The sequence below is a fragment of the Natator depressus genome, chromosome 4 (genome assembly GCF_965152275.1).
Source record: "Natator depressus isolate rNatDep1 chromosome 4, rNatDep2.hap1, whole genome shotgun sequence".
NCBI classification, from domain to species: domain Eukaryota; kingdom Metazoa; phylum Chordata; order Testudines; family Cheloniidae; genus Natator; species Natator depressus.
In genome coordinates this window covers 38,873,660-38,892,325 of record NC_134237.1, presented here as the reverse complement: position 1 = coordinate 38,892,325, position 18,666 = coordinate 38,873,660, and the positions used below count along the sequence as shown (strand labels likewise).

The 18,666-nt window shown below is 39.7% G+C and overlaps 1 protein-coding gene and 1 long non-coding RNA gene across 3 annotated transcripts in view; one reads left to right on the top strand and one right to left on the bottom strand.

Moving 5' to 3' along the window:
* The window catches only part of SYNPO2 (synaptopodin 2), a 121,471-nt gene that overhangs the window by 28,065 nt on the left and 74,740 nt on the right, over positions 1–18,666 (bottom strand). Inside the window, exons 2-3 of the mRNA XM_074950794.1 lie at positions 6,049–6,200; positions 1,110–1,921 (exon numbers count right to left, since the gene is read on the bottom strand). Coding sequence (XP_074806895.1) covers positions 1,110–1,921; positions 6,049–6,200 — 964 coding nt within the window. The remainder of the gene's footprint in view (positions 1–1,109; positions 1,922–6,048; positions 6,201–18,666) is intronic.
* The window catches only part of LOC141986369 (uncharacterized), a 118,783-nt gene that overhangs the window by 89,363 nt on the left and 10,754 nt on the right, over positions 1–18,666 (top strand). The gene's annotated exons all lie outside the window — the stretch shown is intronic.

The window sequence follows — 18,666 nt, the reverse complement described above, 5'->3', positions numbered from 1 at the left end:
TCCATTTAATATGCCATAAATATGTGGATTACATACAGATACTTAAAGCGTAAGTAACGGCTTAACCCACATGCCAATAAGGATGGAAATGGTTATCATTCTAAAAATATGCTTACAGAGGAATTAGCAATGGGTTAGGAGACTTATTCCAACACTGCATATAAAATAACTCGTTGCTACAGTATATCATTGCTCACATTCAAGCACCTTTGCCATACTGCGATTAAATCCCTGAACAGGATGCTTGACATTGTCGGAAAAGAACAAACAAGCAGTAGAAATGACCTAAAAAATAAATATGTGTGTGTGTGTGTGTGTGTGTATATATATATATATTTTAAAGCAGCATTGGATTCAATCACGTTTTCAGTTTGTTTTCAGTTAAATTCCTTAGATACATTTTGAGGCTGACCTCTGGGTATGGAAGGCAGAAGAAATAGTAAGTTCACTTTACAGTCCAGAGAAGACTTACAAAACCCAAAGGATCATATAACTAGCCAGTAATACATATGCTGGTGTCTGTCAAACTGACTTCTGCAGGCATCATCAAGCTTTCCTACTAGCCTTCTTTATTCATATCTACTTTTAACAGCAGTGGCATAGCTTTGATTTTTAAAGATGCAGTTGAAGAGACACAGTTTTTGCTATAAATGGAGAAATCCAGAACACCCAACTACGTTCAAGAGATGACCTTGCTTATTTGGTTAACATTCTACAAATCATCCTTGTAATGTACTTTAGAAGCCTAGCACAATTTACCTCTCTTTGTGCAACTAAAAGTACTTGAATTTCCAAAGTGAGGTGTCACATTTTAAAATAAGTAGTCTTTAAAATAAAGTAAAGTAGTCTACTACAGCAATGTTGTACAGTACTGTGAAAGCATGGCTAAATATCTGGCCTGTCACTTTTGCAATTTTGTTGTTTTAAAAAGACACATGAATCTTGAATAGAAATATCAATTTAAAAACAAAGAGAGAGAGAGAGAGGAGTTAGAACACTTGAGAAGAATCTCTTTAAAATATTTACAAATGCAGGCACTGTTCTGAAAAGCTGTTTCAAGTTACAAAATTTACCCTCAAGTCAATGCAAATGATTTAGATGCAACATACTTGCGTGTCTTGCCCTGTGCTTGTGAGGTCTGCTGTGATCTCTTTCTGAGTGCTGGTCGTCTTCTCCCTGCTCTGTGCCTTCTGATGAGATTCCAAAGGAGACTACAGAAGGAGGTGCTTCTGACTGCCCTCCTTCCTCTTGAGAATCAACACACCCCTTTTCAGCTAGAGACCTGGACACTTCCTTCTGTCTGTCAGAGCAATCTAGGATCACTTCCACTATGGGGAGAGATGGATCGCTTGCCTCTGCTCCTTGGATCACCTTGACCTCTTTGCCACTAGGAATCTGGAATGTTTTGCTTGACCACTGGACAGTGGCCTCTTTTTCACCCAGGGGGACTGCAGTTATCGGGCTAGTCCCATCTTCGTGCACAGTGGGTCCAGTTTCTGAAGGGGTACATTTTTCAGCTCCCAGGAGACTAACAGCAGGAACACTGGTGCCCTTGTCCCTGTCATGTGAGAGGGACAACTGCAGCTCAACCACAGTGCCTGGCCTTCTTTCTTTTGTCTTCTCTTTGAAAGCAGCCTCATCTGTCAAGACTACTCTTGAGGTTTCTATCACTTTAGGAGCAATTTTGTGGCATTGTATTGTCTCCTTTTCTTGTTTTGTCCCAGAAAAGTCAAAGTCACTTTCCTCTGCTCCAGGGGGAGCTTCATTGTGTATCTCTGTGATGTAGAATTCCCTCTGGGGCATTTCCGTGGCTGTTCTGATTTGCAGTGTGGTACTCTCCCTATACTCCTCATTTTTTACGTTATCATGTTTTCTGTTTTCTGTTTCTGGACTCAAGCTTTCATTTAGTCCATTGGATGATCTGCACATATATACATATACACACACAAAAATAATAATTCAAGAACATAAGCTGTTGTAAGTACAATTACAAAAGAGATTTTCTTGTTTAAATGGAGGTACATATTGTGTTTTCCCAGGTCCCTGCCCCAAAGAATTTACTATCCAAGAAGGCAAGTCGCATATAAAGGGCAGGGAGAGAGCGATAAATACTTAAAATACTTGTTTTAAAGGAAATTCCATGTTTAAAAGTATCATCATCCCTCTGTGTCATTAAATGATTAAACTTTAAAGGCCCAATCCCATGACATATGCCTCTCCCTGTGAAGTGCTCAGTGCCTTTAACTCCCACTGAAATCAATGCAAGTTGAGGGTGCTCAGTACATCACTGGATCAGTCTATATATTTTAAAATGGGAGTTTTCTGATTGGTGAATCTTGCTTTAACCCTACATGTCAGACTATATCTTCATTTTTCTATTTATTCCTCTCTTCCCTCTCCCCCATTATAGGTTCCCTTAAAAGTATTATAAACTTTACTGTAACCTCCAGTTCCCCCTTTTGGTGCTGTATGCCTCAGGGGTATACTATTAATTTCAGTAGAAACTATTTCAGTGCAGTCTGACACAGTGACATATTATTCATTTTTACATTTGGCTGTAATGTAGCAAAACTTTTTGGTATTTAATAGACGCATTGGGTGCCCTCAATAAACTACAAAGCATCAAGTACTATAAGAGGAGTTTGAAATCAAAAGCAGGCTCCTGGTATTCTAAAACTATTGGATCACACTGCAAATAAAGGCCAGAAATAGCAACAGAAAATGACTAGGTAAATCTGTCACTGAAATGACTTTAACTCAATATAACTCACATTTATAGCTTCTCAGCATACTGATTGCATCAAACTGGATTTGCCTCAATTAGGAAACAATGTATAACATCTATTAAACCACATATGGGGCTACATAAGGGTCAGACAGACTTTCATTTAGGAAACCCTGTGTTTCTATCTGGATTCTATCATGTTGTGCTATTTGGACAATCAGTTGTGCAGCTGCTGACTGCAGACAAAATTGTATGAATCCATAAACATTTCCTTGTAGGATGTAAGACTGGGTGTGGGCCAGTTAACTTTTAGCCTTTATTGGTAGTTGAACGAGTGCGTGTGTGTGAGTGAGAGAGAGAGAGAGATTTCCACCTTAAAAGGCCCTCACTACTTACAGATATACTGTTTATAGACACTGATGTGTGTCCAGTGGTACAGTACTGTATCTGGTCTTTTTTGTTTTATTTTTCATTGTATTTTGTCAGATTCATTTTTTTAGGTCTGCTCAGTTCACTGGAAGATTTGCAAAATCTCTGAGTACCCAGAAACTTGTGGTATAATTGCAGGAAGGAAGTAGAGCTGCGTGGAGGGAACGCAACAGGATTTGGTCCAAAATGGTGTTTACAGACTGAATGTTACACTTCAGTTTGCTATGCACTGAGCATGAGCCAATCTTTTTATTTTCATGGAAATATTTCATGCTTTCCTCCCGCAGGAACCCTCTGCCTAGTCCCCAGGTCCTCACATTCTTAACATCCACGGGGAGCTTTCTACTCATCCTTGAGTGCTTCAGGAGAGGCTAGTGGCTCTCTTCCCACTCCCACTGCTTCTTTGATACCTCCCTCTAGAGGCTTTCTGGAAAGTCAGTAAGACATTCCCTCCATATGCTCTCTTTAGGGTAGCTGCCAAGCAGGGCCTTTCCCTCTCCACTTGCAACCAATCCCAATCCCAAGGATTTTGCGGGGGAGCACCAGGAGGTAGCCTGACTCCAGTGCAGAGAGCAGCAAGAAACCTTCCTCTAACCAATAAAGAGCCAGAAGCATTTAAAGACTTAAGGTGGGATTTTTAAAAGCTGTAAGTGTTGGACTAACTCTGCTCCCATTAAAGTCAATGGAAAAACCTCCACTACATAGTAGAAGCTGAATTAGGCTAACACTGAATGCTATGGAAATCCCACTCTGATTGTAGCAGCCAGGAAATAGTCAAAGGCTTCCTAGCAAGCGCACAATAAGAAGTGAGGCTTCCCTACTCATACCTGCAAAAGTAAAAGGTTAATGGTGCTGGGAGGCAAAGATCATCCAAGGAATATATCACGGCCCTTCACAGCCTAACCCTACCGTACCTATCATCTCTCATTCACAATTGAAATTTCGACTCCTGCCTCCACTTGGCCCATGATGCCAGCCTCTATTATCCATTTGTTAAATTTTCAAACAAGCACCATTATGCTTTCTCCCATGCTGCCCATCCCATTTGTGATGTTGACAATTAGTATTTTAACGGTTATAAAGCTTTTTGAATCTCAGGGTCTACTATCATTAAATAATTATCTGACCCTCCCCATACTGCAACTGCAAAATTTCCCATAACTGAAAAATTTAAAAGTTTAAAAAATGCTTAAAACCCATAATTTATGGAAAAAAACCATAAATGTGAAAACTGAAAGCTATACAAATAAAAAAGCTTAAAAATAAACATCTATATTATCTACTGACATTTAAAATAATAAAAATCAAATTCTGCATTGCCTAGATATATTTATTTATCTTAGTTAGGAATAAGAGCTACACTACAGTAGGTAAGCTGGAATCCTCAGCTATTCCAGTGACTTCATCAAGCTGAGTAAATTAGTCAGCCCACAGAAACAAGCAAACATAAAGCATTCAAACCCATCTCCTGTTATATATTAGATTAATTCCACTCAGTGACTCTCTCCCTCTCAGGGCAGATCACGCTTTTACCCTACCAGACACATTGGAACTGTCCTACTGTACAGCTGTGGAAGTCCCCAGAGGAACTCTGTCTTACTCATTCAGAAGTCTCCTGAAAGCTACAGGGGTGCACATGCTGAATCAGGAACACTCCAGCCTTTCACAGGATATTGCTCTGTTAGCATTCAGGGAGCCTGGACATAACCCTCCTCGCCCTTCTGGTCTCCTTTAGGAGAGCTAATTTTGGAGGGGGCACTAGTTGAGAGCACTGGCAGAGTTCCCTGCCCCTTCAGTCTTTAAGGTGCCACCAGACTCCTTGTTGTCCCTGCCCCTATTGTGGCTGGCCTCTGCATAGGAGGAAAGGTCCTTGGGTCGTCTCCTTTTCTTACCCATGTAGAATTTATACTATATATTAGAGGGGTAGCAAGACTGAACGCAAGACTCAGAGAGTTTTATAAAGGAGAAAAAATACCTCTATCACCAATCTATAGATGGAGAAACTGAGTCGTAGAGAGGTTAAGCAACTTGCCAAGGAGCACATAGTGAGTAAGAAACAAAAATGGAAGTCATGTCTCCTGGTTTCTGGTCCCTGTTCTGACCACTATCTCTCAGGAAACTCTTTGTCATGTCATCTATGCACTGAGCCCTTGTCATGTATACAATCTTTGTTCTGCTTAGGCCTCATTTAAAATGCCTCTCTTGTATCACTCCTGCACACTCATATTCCTTCCTTTCCACTCCCTATGCTTAAAATTCCCTCTCACCCTTAAGTGCCAGATCATCCTTGTGACATCCCTCCTGAAAACACATTACTTTTGGTAAGGCTGTCACTGGTAAGCCATAATGCACGAAAACAGAGAGCTGTGGTCTTTAACTGGAGAGGAAGGTTGTTCCAGTGGTTAGGGCACCTGCCTGGGAGATGGGACAGATGAGTGTAATTCCCTGTTCTGCAACACATCTTAGGCAAGTCACTTAGTCACTCTGTGCCTCAATACCCTGTCTGCGAAATGGAAGTAATAGTAATTCCATACCTCACAGAGGTCAACACTCCTGTGAAAATAAGTCCATTAAAGATTCTGAGGCACTCAGATGCTATGGTTACGGGGGGGCATATAAGTAGCATAGATAGTACCCTGAATCGATGCATCATATGTACCTGGACTGTGCTGTCTGAACTATCAAGTGAGCGCTTTGTGGCCAGGAATTGTGTCTTCCTTTACATTTGTACAGTGGCAAGAAAACTGTTGGTGATAAATACATAAATAATAATATTACTGTATATTGGAAATTCACAGTACGTGTCTATAAAATGGACATGCATGCACCACCATGTTTTGCCAGTAAGTTTAGGGAGCAGAATGTATGCCAAAGCATTCTGAACATTTCTTTACCTCTTGATAAGCAGCTGGAGGGCATCAGTCAGACCTTCCATAAGAGTGATAACTTCAGAATAGGTTAAGTCTGCACAGGACTTGCCATTGATAGACACCACCTCATCCCCCTCACACAGCCCAGCCTTGGATGCTTTGCTCTTGCTGCGAACCTGAGATGAGTTAAAAGTAAATTAAATTCAGAATTGTATAATTAGAGTTAATTACAGCAACTCCATCCCCACATTCTCAGTAGAAAAAAAATGGGTTCATGTATATACTTATTTATAGTACAGTAATACTGAGGAATCCAAATCAAGGATCAAGCCCTGTTGAGCTAGGTATTTTACTGGAACATAACAAAAGATAATCTGTCCCAGCGAGTTTACAATCTAGGTATCAAACAGAATGCAAAAGGCAGATGAAACAGACCAACGGGGTGGCAATGGCATGAAAGGATGAGGTAATAGTACAAAGAACAGAGTTCAGCAGAAAAGCAAAAGATTTAACTCACCACTCAGCTGGCTACTGAGAGACTACCAGGGGTTTATGTAGATAGCCCAGTAAAATGAGGACCTGACATCCTCTTAGAAACTTAGGCCAAGTTTTCAAAAATGAGTCCCTAACGTAAGGCTCCTCAAGGCCAAGATTTTCATACTTGCGTGCCATTTGACTTCAATGGGAGCTATGGGTGCTCAGCACCTCAGACAATGGCACAAACACTTTTATTTAGGTGACTAACTATAGGCACATCACTCTGGAAAAAATGTTCCTCAATTCAGATTTAGTCAACTTAATTAAGAGCCCTGATTTTCAAAAAGTGCTGAAGTGAATGGGTGCCACTGGAGGCTCAACACCTTTGATAATCAGGGCAGCTCTTGTATGGACTTAGCAGCCTAACTTTAGGTACCCTTGTTTTTTGCCCTAATTTTTGTACACAAATACATACACCTGCCACAACATTTTCTTGCTCTTGAACAACAGTTCAGCTCTACAGATGAGTTAATATAATGTGCATATTTATATACGGTACAGAGAGAAGGAGAAAACAAATGGGCTAAACTGTAACTGGGCAATTAAAAGCGTATACAACCTGTTGTAATGAATCACTGTTAGGAAGGAAACAAGTCATCATGATAAATCAGGTAAGTATCATGAGAAGAAATCCTATCTAAGTAATCACTGCTGTAAGGGGGAATAGCATATTAAAAGATCAACGAAGGATTTTCAGATGTATTTGTTCTGGCTTCTAAACTATGCACACTCTCTTGATGCCATTATGAACATCACATGATCAAATAACCATTCACAGAAAGTCCAAAAAAAAAAAAAATAAATAAACTCTCTAAATCCCAGTAGTTAACCCTCAAACTCTTTCTCTGTCACAACCTCCCCTCCCCAGAACTTTTGCCTCTAGTCATGCTAGAAAAAGTCAGGAAGAATAAATGGGGTCAACAGGTCCAGGTTCTTCCAAACAAAGGCAGAAAACAAACCCTATTGTTTGGGATTCCTCTCCAACAATTCCTCATCTCCAACGCCTTTGTGATTAAATTGAAAGATGTCATCTCCAGATGTCATGACCTGGACTATCTCAGCTGTTGTAGTATCACATGGGGAGAGCAATGATCTCTAAGGCATCTAGCCCCCAACCCATTTAATTCATTATGAGTCCAAAACAATGTCTTAAATTATTGGAACTGGAAACTACTTGTTGAAGACACTCCTCATTCATTCCTTTTAATAAATAGAGTGTACCTCTTCTTAGTGTTAACAGAAGCTGTAAAGCCACATGGAGGAATACTCTAAAATGATTGTCACCAACCGTTTAGGTGCCTAAGATTCCCTCATGCATCTATGTATTCCTCCCAGAGACCTTAAAGCACTATATATTCATTAGCCAAGCCTCACAACACTGCTGGGGAGTACAGTTGGTGAGGAACAGATAGGGATCACTTTGCTAAATAATAAAGGGCATCTAGCTTTGTGGTGAAAGGCGACAGCTGTTCAAGAGTGCACAGCAACACATCAAAACAGTTTAGGACAAGAAGCGAAGAGAGATGTTGTATATCCTGCTGCAAATGAAGGGAGAAGTTCAGCAGACAGAAGAATGTAATTACCCAGCATGGAATGTGGCTATAACTGCAGGGTTAACAATTCTACTTTTGCAAAAAGTGCAGTGGGAATATTAATAACCAAAAGTGGCTAGGATTTACATCACATCCATGGAAGAACACCTCCTGCCTTCCACTGCCCCATAACCGATGCTGGGGTATTAAACTAGTACTGGTGCAGAGGAAAGAATGTTACCTGTTGGCATTATCCAATACAGCATCTAGGTTTCCCATCCAAGTGCTAACCCAATCTAACATTTGCTAACTTGTGCTGTGCTCTTGCTAGATCTTTTAGGTTGGTACACACACAAAGAAAGCTTCTTTAATTCTTCTTTGTTGTCCCAAAGGGTTTTATTCTCTTTTCTCAGCTCCTTAAGCTTAGGAGTATACTGATGGGAGAGCCCCATTATTGTTTTAAGCTCCTCTGTTCAAGAGCATAACCAGATCTGTCAATTAGCACAGCCTGCCAAGATTCTCATTAAAGAATCTATCTGATTTTTTTTACTGCTCCAGTCCTCTTTCCATTTCCAGTACAACATTGTGACCCATCATAGTCACTTTATAAGAAACCACAGACATCTTCAACACCACTCAAGGAATGCCATCCAATTAACTGCTATTTATAAAATACATATTTGGCAAATGTTGTTATATTAACCAGGAAGCGTGCAAACGTGTATTATAAAACAACATATATACACAAAGGGGCTGTCATGGAATCTGAACTCTGAACTTTCTATCTTTTGGACACGTATGAATACTTCAGCCTTAATATTGTGTTCATAGGTTATGCCATAGACTTAAAAACACACATACACATAATCAAGAATAATCTTATTAGCTATTTTATTTAATGTTATCACAGGCCTGGGTACAGTAATGTAAATATGTATAGTCCTCAAAACAATTATTTGCTAACCGTGCATCCGTCGGCCCATTGTTTCCAATAGGATTACTCCCAGTTTGCACTGGGGCCATTAGTATCTGAGCTTCTGTATAGGATCCCATTTCTGGAGGCAATTCTGTGAGGCAACCCATTTCTGGAGGCAATTCCTGGACTCATAATGCTATTTGAAAATAACAGTGGGACTATAATCCTTTTTTACTGCTGCTGGCCATTCATTTTGGCTGTTAAAATTTATAAACACCGGTGTGTCACAATATGGCCTTCTGGACATTAGAGAAACAATAATCCAGTGCATACAGGAGCCAGTCGCCACCTTGCAGAGCAGCTAACATTTACAAATATGGAGTGGTATGCTGTGTTTATCCTTTTCTAGCAGGACTATAAACATCCTTGCACTTTGGGAAGCAATGATGGCTTAGATAGTCTTTAGTATGTTTCTCTGCATAAATGAGGTTGGATTTATTTTGTTTTTTAAACGTGGATGACATTTCCCTTAAAATGTTTATAATACAATATAACCCTTAAAGTAAATATTTAGTAGTCATGTTAGAAACAAATTAAATTTACACCAGTTTTTAAAATGCAGAAACATTAACAATAAAAATATATGAACGTTGAAACAGTGTAAATAGAAAATAAATAATTGCTGTGATTTTCACTACAGAAATAAGGAATTCCTACGATGTTAAGGGAAATCGCCTGTTTCTGTCCTTTCACTTCTACTGTAGGTTGCCAATTTGAATCTGGCTCAGGTCAGCAATTGTTACCCAGTTCATAGCTGTTTGGTGATCTATGTGAAATAAATCAGGGGTCTCCATTCGTTGTCCAGTGGCAAGATGTCTACATGACTAGGCTGACCAGTAATATGTATCATCAATTTTTAATTAGTCTTACTGGCAGCATCAGAACGAAATGGGGAGCAATTTTCACTCTCCTATTCTGAGACCATGATCCTTTCAGATTAGGGCTCAGGCACATTCCACTGCCCTTCCTACTACCTGAACTTTTCAGTGAGGTCCAAAACCTGTGAGGGGGTGAGCACTTTCCTGAGCTTCTTGAGAAGTGCTGAAAACCTACAGCTCTGGGAGTTGAGGGATGCTTAGATCCTTAAAGGTGATCATCTTGTGGGACTGGGCATAAATAAAAAAATATTCATCTTCATGGCCAGGCTAAACATACACAGCTCTTCTGTCAGCACTTCAGTTATTATGTTGTCAGCTACCAGGAAGTGTTACTCTGAATTTCCTGATTTACCAGTATAAGTCAAACCCTTAACATGATTTTGCTGTCACACTGTTGTACTATATTTCCTTTTATTTTTTATTAAATATTTGTAAAATTCTCCATTAACAAATAGTCTTTTATTTTTAATAATTCCCCTTCTCCTTCTACAGCTCTCCATTCACACCTCTGCTCCTGTGGCTTCCCTCCTTCTCTCCTTTCTCTCCACCCCAAAACTGACCTCTTCTTTTTACCCACATGGTAAGCAAGCTCTTCTCCTGACTGTTCAGAAGCCCCTTTCCCAGCATAGGCCAGCCAGCCAGCACGTAGCTACACTCTGCACCCTCTGTGCTCATTGAGAGGTTCCTGCTGAAGTCAAGGGGCAGAGAGCACTGAAGAAGGAACTAGAAGCCAGCTAACTGGTAGTAGCCATTGGACAAGGAGGTGCTGCTGTGCTCTGAGTGCAGAAAAACCACGTTGGCTTGCTACTGGCCTAATCTCAAGATATTATCAGGGATTGTAGTTTACCCATAACAGAGTGGGTAAACTAGTGGTGGTCAGAAAATGGGGTGGGGGTGGTGGTTAACCCCACTGAATATTTCCACAAACTGGGAGGGAAATGGTTTTCATCAAAATTTTCAATGGAAATCTTTGACATTTAATTGAAAAAAAAATGAAATTTTTCTGTTTTCAGGTTTCTGGTTTTCTGACAAAAGATCAAAAATGTTCAAGGAAAGCAGACCCTTTCTGCATTTATTTACTGCATATTATTTACTCAAAAACCCTATTTTCCATTACAAAGTCTCAACAGAAAACACTTTACCAGTCCTAGAGAAAACTGAGAGCTGTTTTTTCTGCTGACAGCCATGTAATTTGATTACACAGTGGAAACTGAGGAACCTTTCTTCAGTTGTGGGGAATTCAGCGGCAAGACTCTCATCCATGTAAATCACAAGAGACTCCACCAAAAACAGAAGAGTGTCACTAGTATAAAATCAGTGAAGCCTCATGGCTCAACCTGAGCTTTTTTGACACTATCTGCTCCCACCTTCTTTGGGCTAGTGTTTCTAAAGGAATCAAAAATTTCCTTTCTCTAAAACTACTAAGTAGGTTGTCATTACTAGGGAAACTTCTGTAAAATTCCAATAGCTTCTCGGTGTTTATAATTAATTTTGTCATATAATCATCACTGCTGCAGCCTTCCACCACTTGTGCTGAACCTGTCTAGACACCAGCTGCTCTGCTGGAATGTTCTAGTGCTTCACTTCCTTCCCCCTGATGCAGAATGTGTTACTAGTGATTAAAGCTCCGTCCCTGAATGTGGGACTCCTTTTTTTGATCATTCCAGTTATATACCACCTGCTGTTTAGAACTGCAGACTACTCCATTATTTCTTCACAATACAAAATTAACATTACCAAACAGTGAAATGTCAACATAAATGGGAACTCTTATGTTTGTCACATTGGCAGGACAGCAACACCATGTTGTAACTGCCCATACTATGCATGTTCGTTAGGTTCTTCTGCATTTTTGTATCATTGCCAGTTCATTGTCCTTGTGTATTCTGAAATAGTTGAACAGTGGAAAAAAATGCAGTTTTTGGAAAATAAAACTATCCTTATTACATTATTGAATATAGGCAAAACCAATAATCTATTGAAGTTTATTCAGCACTATGTAAATATCTCCTGATAGTAAACTGGATATTATGCTGATTTATTTTAAGTTGGTACAGCATGTCTAACTATTACTTGTTATAATGTTCAAATTTTCAGATCATCTCCTTCTGGACAGTTTGATTACAGGACTTGAAGAATGGCTCTGGATTATTTTGACAATTTGGCAAATTTCTATAGGACTTGGGTGCCTAACTCACACAGACTATTTTGAAAATCCCAGCCAAACTATTGTTCATGCTACAGAACTGCTTAAGGATCCAATCCTGCTCCTACTGAAGCCAATTGACTTGACTAGAAGCAGGACTCAGCACTAAGAAACCATAGGAGACTATAAGAGCTCTACTGGTATTTTTTTAACTATTTCAAAATCAACCAAAGCATTTTAAGATCAGATGATGCTTGCTGAAAATCTTTTTATTTAGGTGGCAAACTTACCAAATCCATATTTATAATGACAGTACTGATAATCGTAGGATTACTGCTAGTTGCTGCAGTAATCAAATAAAAATGTTAATTAGATATATTCAAATATGCTTCAGAGACTGCTCAGTTTAAAGATAGCTTAATATAATCATACATTTAATTTAATATAGTTAGACATTAAATTTACTTGTAAGAAGTGTTTCATTTTTTCTGGTAATCAATATTTTCATTAATTTATTTTCCCTTGGTCACAAAGTTTATGATCTCTTTTCCTGAGAGTCTTTCTTTTATATTTATGCTAAAAAAATTATGAAATTTCATTTCCTCTGTTTATAAACCCTACAGCAAATACACAGAATTGCAAACCCATTTAAATGTATTAACAAATTATCTGTCAGTTTAATAGAATTAGCAGTGTACAGTACAGTATGTGAGATTATCGGCAGGAAATGGAAGTATCGAATGGTGCAAACTGTTAAAGGATATTAATGCTTTTTATTTATTATTAAGTCAGAGAATTAAAAATATTGTGACTGAAAATGAACTTAACCTGAATTTAGCTAATGAACTTAACCTGAATTTAGCTTATTATAAAATACAGACCCTAAGTCCTAATTTTGCAGTCCCTTACACAGGACTCCTTCCCTGATCACACAAATAGTCTAATTGATGCCAAAATCATGAGAGAGATGTTAACTCTGGCTTAGTCCACATCAACATACGTTAATCTTCCTCAGTTTTCAACACTGCTACAATTCCTTTTCTGAGTCTTCCCATGCAGATATTGTCAGGTACACTGAATTCCATACTGGTTTTGTGCACCTATGGCCACTGAGACCACCAAATTCACTGCCCTCATCATGTAAACACATTGAGCTCAGGGCTCCAGTAGCGCTCAGTGATTACTCAGCACTTAAACTGCTTGCAAGAGCTCTGCTTTATTCTGTGTCAGGTTGTAACTGACTGTGTGTAATAATAAGAGCTTCAGAGTGCCCCACCCTGACTCTCTGTCTGGGAAGCACAGCCTTTAAAGCTAGGGTTGCCTTGCCTTCTGGCCAGTTTTTAACCAGCCTGGCTGATTTTTGTACCGCTTTGTCTTAAAAAGATTTAATGTGCCATTTTTTCTTCATTTGGGACGTTAGCATGCTCTACAATTCACACTCCCCTAGTCCAGACTGTGGCGCCATGTTAGGTTAAGGTTAAAAAAAAAAGTGATAAAAAAACATACACATATTGTGTTAGGGGTATTTTGTTTGTTTGTTCTGTAAATGGTTATCTAAAACATTTTAGTAATAATTTGCTATAGTTGGCTCTGGGACAGGCGGCCATTGACTGTTTTTTCTGCCTCTCAGAGGCGGTGGCAACCCTATTTAAGGCACAGCTTCTAATACCACAGCATTCATATTTCCTGTTGTGTCATTTACTTCCCTCATCTCCAAGTTTTATATCTTCAAGCAGAAATACATTTACCATTAAATGATCTAGACTGCCATACGTTACACATTTATAACATCATGGTCTGGGTATAAATGAAGGTACAGAAATATAAAACAATGCTTGTCCCCTCTGAGCAAAATGGGCTTGATTCTCCGTTGCTTTCGCTTTATGTAGTTATTTATATCAGCTCAAAGTGAGTACAAACATGCTACCAAATCAGAATTCTCTGCTCATTTGTAGTAACAGTGGCACTTTACACTCATTTTGCACAGGTGAAACTTTCTAAAGAAAATGTAAGGCAGTGGAGAACCAGGCCCTGTGCTTGGTGCTTTTGGTGATTTTCATTGTCAATGAATATATACAACTTCCTATTTTGAACGCAGCCCTTTCCCTCACCCCTTGTATGTTGTTTGTTTTGAACTTGCAAACACATATGCGTGCATAAATTTCCTCACGTGAGTAAAGTTACACAAAGTGTTTGCTGGATTGAAACCAGAGAATTGTTTGCTCTTCAGGACCACAGATTGTAACTTCCCATAGGCATATGGGCACTTTCTAACACTTGGGTGCTACTAGAACACACAGTGTAATAAAGTGCTGCGTGCTCTGTCTCCTGCATTGAGCCAGAGTCTTGCTCCTCCTGTGGGTTCTAGAGCAGGCAGCTGCATTCTACTTGTAATGTCTTCGTGCTCCCGGAGCCCTAAACTTGCATGTTACATTTGTGAGCCTATGCTGTAACTGTTCGTACATTACAGAATGTCCTTTTATAATGTTAGTTACACATAGATATTCAGGGGTATTTTGAAAACAAAAATATGCTTATTCCAGACATAACTACGTGGGTGGGGGAGAGTCCAGCCAGTCACATGGCCAAATCAATGACCTTTCCAATCCTTTGTCCTTCTTTTATCCCTTTTGGTCTCCTCCTCCCCTTCATCCGTAATCCTGTCACTATTTAAAATAGTATTCATAGACGTAAATGCCTATGTTTGGTCTGTCCTCCCTCTGTTGCCAGTAGCCATCAAACTACTAGACTTCTGTTGTACTACAAATCAACACCTCTGGAAGCAGTGACACCCTGTGTCAATCTCTCCCTATGCCCTGATTCATTGCACAGAGCAGGTCAAATCCTGTGCTGGCGTAAACTCCATGGAAGTCAATGGAATTAGACCAGTAGAGATTTGGACCTAGGGTGTGGAGGGGAGCTAACAGTGACTTGCTAAAAGAAAAGGAGTACTTGTGGCACCTTAGAGACTAACCAATTTATTTGAGCATAAGCTTTCGTGAGCTACAGCTCACTCTGTAGCTCACGAAAGCTTATGCTCAAATAAATTGGTTAGTCTCTAAGATGCCACAAGTACTCCTTTTCTTTTTGCGAATACAGACTAACACGGCTGTTACTCTGAAACCTGTGACTTGCTAGTCACTTGCACAGGCGGGCCTTATATTTAAAAAATAGTGAGACAGACTGAAGAGAGAAGGCCAAGAAAACGTCTGATGATACCATAGGCCATAATAGAATCAAGTTAGTTTTTTAACTGATTTAGTATCTAGACTTAACAATAGCTGGGTGCATGGTTACATACAGTAATTGGTAAGCAGAAGAATGGAAAACCTAGGGCATAGCCATATACTGTCTATAGAGTGCTGATTTACCTGAAAAGCACTGTTATGCCCAAAACAGAACTCTTCAAATCTGTAGGGAGCCTAAGAAGTTCCAGTTTCCAGGGGACCTCAAATGCTGTCACTGGAGGGTCATGTTCGCAGCTCGTATAAATTTGCATGGCTCCATTGAAATCAGTGGAACTGTACCAATTTACACCAGCTGGAGATCTGACCCAGAGTGTTTAATCAGCTCCAGAACTTGTATTGTTTAGCTCCCCAGCCCACTCCCTCTGACATTCCCCTAGGAATATTTTTGATTTATATAGCGTAATCCCAGCAAGAGCCCTTGTCTTTGATCTCTTTCCAAATCCAACATATTTGCATTACAAGTCTGGAAATATAGGCTAGAAACAGAAAAGTGCAGGCTGAAGAGGGAGAACTCCATGATTCACCCATGAATGTAAAGTTGGTTTTTCATATCAGATAACTTTAAATGTAAAGTGTTTCTCTCTACTGTAGGGTAATCTCTTTATTGGGGCGTAAATAATAACATGAGAGTACAGCACGAGGGAGATGTAGGGAGAAAAGAAGTTGTGTGTTTACACGCTCACACATTTTTCTGTTGCCCACATCTATATTCAGTTTCAGATGTAATCCTTTTGCACTTGCTAGATCCAAGCTAAACCATGGCTTTTCCCTTCAGGTGACAGAAGGCCTCATCCTACACCCATCTGAGTCAATGGGAGTGTTGCCATTGAGTATAACAAGGGCAGGATTAGACCCTAAATTACCTGACATTGGTGTAAGGGCAGAACAGTGGTGTATCGGCCACACATTGTACTAGGCTGTGGGAAATAGATGTCAGCTGAGGATTTGGGTTTACTTGTAAAAAACACTAATACATTTACAAAACTTAAATCTCAGTGAATCATGTGATTGTACTACTTCAACAAAGGTTCAGTGCTCATCCCCTGGCTAGAGAATGCAGTATTTTTACTGTGTACATTCTAATCAGATTTATTGGTTTAACTACTTAATGTTACACCGCATTGTTTAACACTCTGGTTTTCTTCCTATTGCTCTATATATGAGGAATTCCATTTTGCATTGTCTCAACTCAGAGATGTCTATGTGCAGTACCTGCTCCCTCCCCTCATGAAAAGAACTGGACCCTAACTATCAGACATAATGCAGAAGTTCCAATTTTTGTAGTGCAAATCAATCAAGTGATGGTTGTAATAAAAAATTACACACATGCTGCTACAGTGGAATAAAGAAGAAGGTCCCACTGGGTATGAACTGTGGAGTATTTGTGTTACCAAGAGCCAGAGAGCAGACTTACCTCAGTAGATGGAAAAGCTTGCCCGAGTTTCCAAAAGCTATTCCTAAATGTACTAACAGTATAATCTTGCTAATGGTTGCCTTTTGCACTGGCAGAAATCCAAGGCTAGCAACTGAAGAAGGGATGAGGTAATGACCTCCAAAATATTGATCTGGTATGCTGACGACACAGCAAATTTCCCAACAGTGAGCCCTGGGCCTTACTTTAAGGCTCTGCATTATACTGACAGACATTGTGCTGGATGAGTGATGGTTTTCTCCAGTTATTATTTTTATTAATACAATATGCTGCTTGGTGTTACATTGCACACTTTTAGTTGGCATTTTGAAGTGTCCTGTTTTATATAGCAAAGGATCAGACCAACTTCCTCTACTAATGCTCCCTTTGACTTCAAGTGTGTATGACTAGGGGCACGGCTACACTAGAAAGTTTTCAGCAGCGCAGCTGCACCGGTACAGCTGCGCCACTGTAAACTGTCTAATGTAGCTGCTCTAAGCCGATGGGACCAGCCCCTGCAAACAGCAGAAGCTATGCTGGTGGGAGAAGCTCTCCCGCTGCCATAGTGCTGCCCACACTGACGCTTATATCAGTGTACCTTATGTTGCTCAGGGGGTGATTTATTCACACCCATGAACTACATAAATTATGCCAACATAAACTGTAGGGTAGACAGCATAGAAGAAAAAAAAGGGAAATACTGCCACTCAACAGGATGCCAGTCCCTGACCTATTCCATTCCCAGTCTCACTTTTCTTCCTATCACCCTTCCCTACTGGTGGCCTGCTGCATGCTGCCTGACTTATTTTTCAACCCTAATGAACTTTTATTTTTTCTTATACATAGCATCTATATCCTCCTTTTTTCTACTGATTTTTCTTTTTCCTAGGCAGAGAGAATAATTGAATTGCCACTGCCCTTTTGAAATAAAGCGAGAACAATGCTACTTCAGTGAGCGTGTTTTGTTATTCAGATAGCATCACAATGATAGGGTACTTCCTCTCCTTTTCAGCACTGGTTGTGAGATCAAAGATCCTAGAAATGGGAGAACATTGTGGCCTAAAAATGCATTGCCTGTATTATAGCAACTGCACCAAGGTAGCCATGGTGGAAGTACTAGCTTACAGCGAGCTCACATCTAACTTTGAGCAATAATACAAATGCCTATACCAGAAGGTTAGCACCAGTGCAGTTGCAACATTATTATCATGTATTACTTATTGCTGAGAGTGCCATCAATGTGCTAGACACTTTCTAAACAGAAAAGGCAGCACTGTCTCTCTGCTAAGGAGCTAATAATCAAAAGACGTGTAAACAAAGAGTAAGGGGCATGCATACAACAAAATATGATAGCCTGCTTCATGGTAATACAAGGTCATGTAAATACAATTTTGAAATACTAGAGGTTATATAGAAAAGGAGTACTTGTGGCACCTTAGAGACTAACCAATTTATTTGAGCATAAGCTTTCGTGAGCTACAGCTCACTTCATCGGATGCATCCGATGAAGTGAGCTGTAGCTCACGAAAGCTTATGCTCAAATAAATTGGTTAGTCTCTAAGGTGCCACAAGTACTCCTTTTCTTTTTGCGAATACAGACTAACATGGCTGTTACTCTGAAACCTGAAATATAAAGGTCATCAATAACGTCTCTGGGATCTGAGATAGGATTGGATTACTCACTTTGCTGCACTGCAAGCATGCATCACTTCAAACCAAGTGTCATTTTATAGAGAGTTAAGTTTTGTACTTATATCTGGGATTATGTATTGGTTTCTGTAAGTATAACAACGAAAATATTAATTCCATAGAATGTATTACTGGCAGGATTATTCTTTGTTCCACAGTGTTCTGAAAAGAATGGTGCCTAGAAAAGTGCGAGAAATCTGGTTGTTGGGGGTTTTTTTTGCTTTT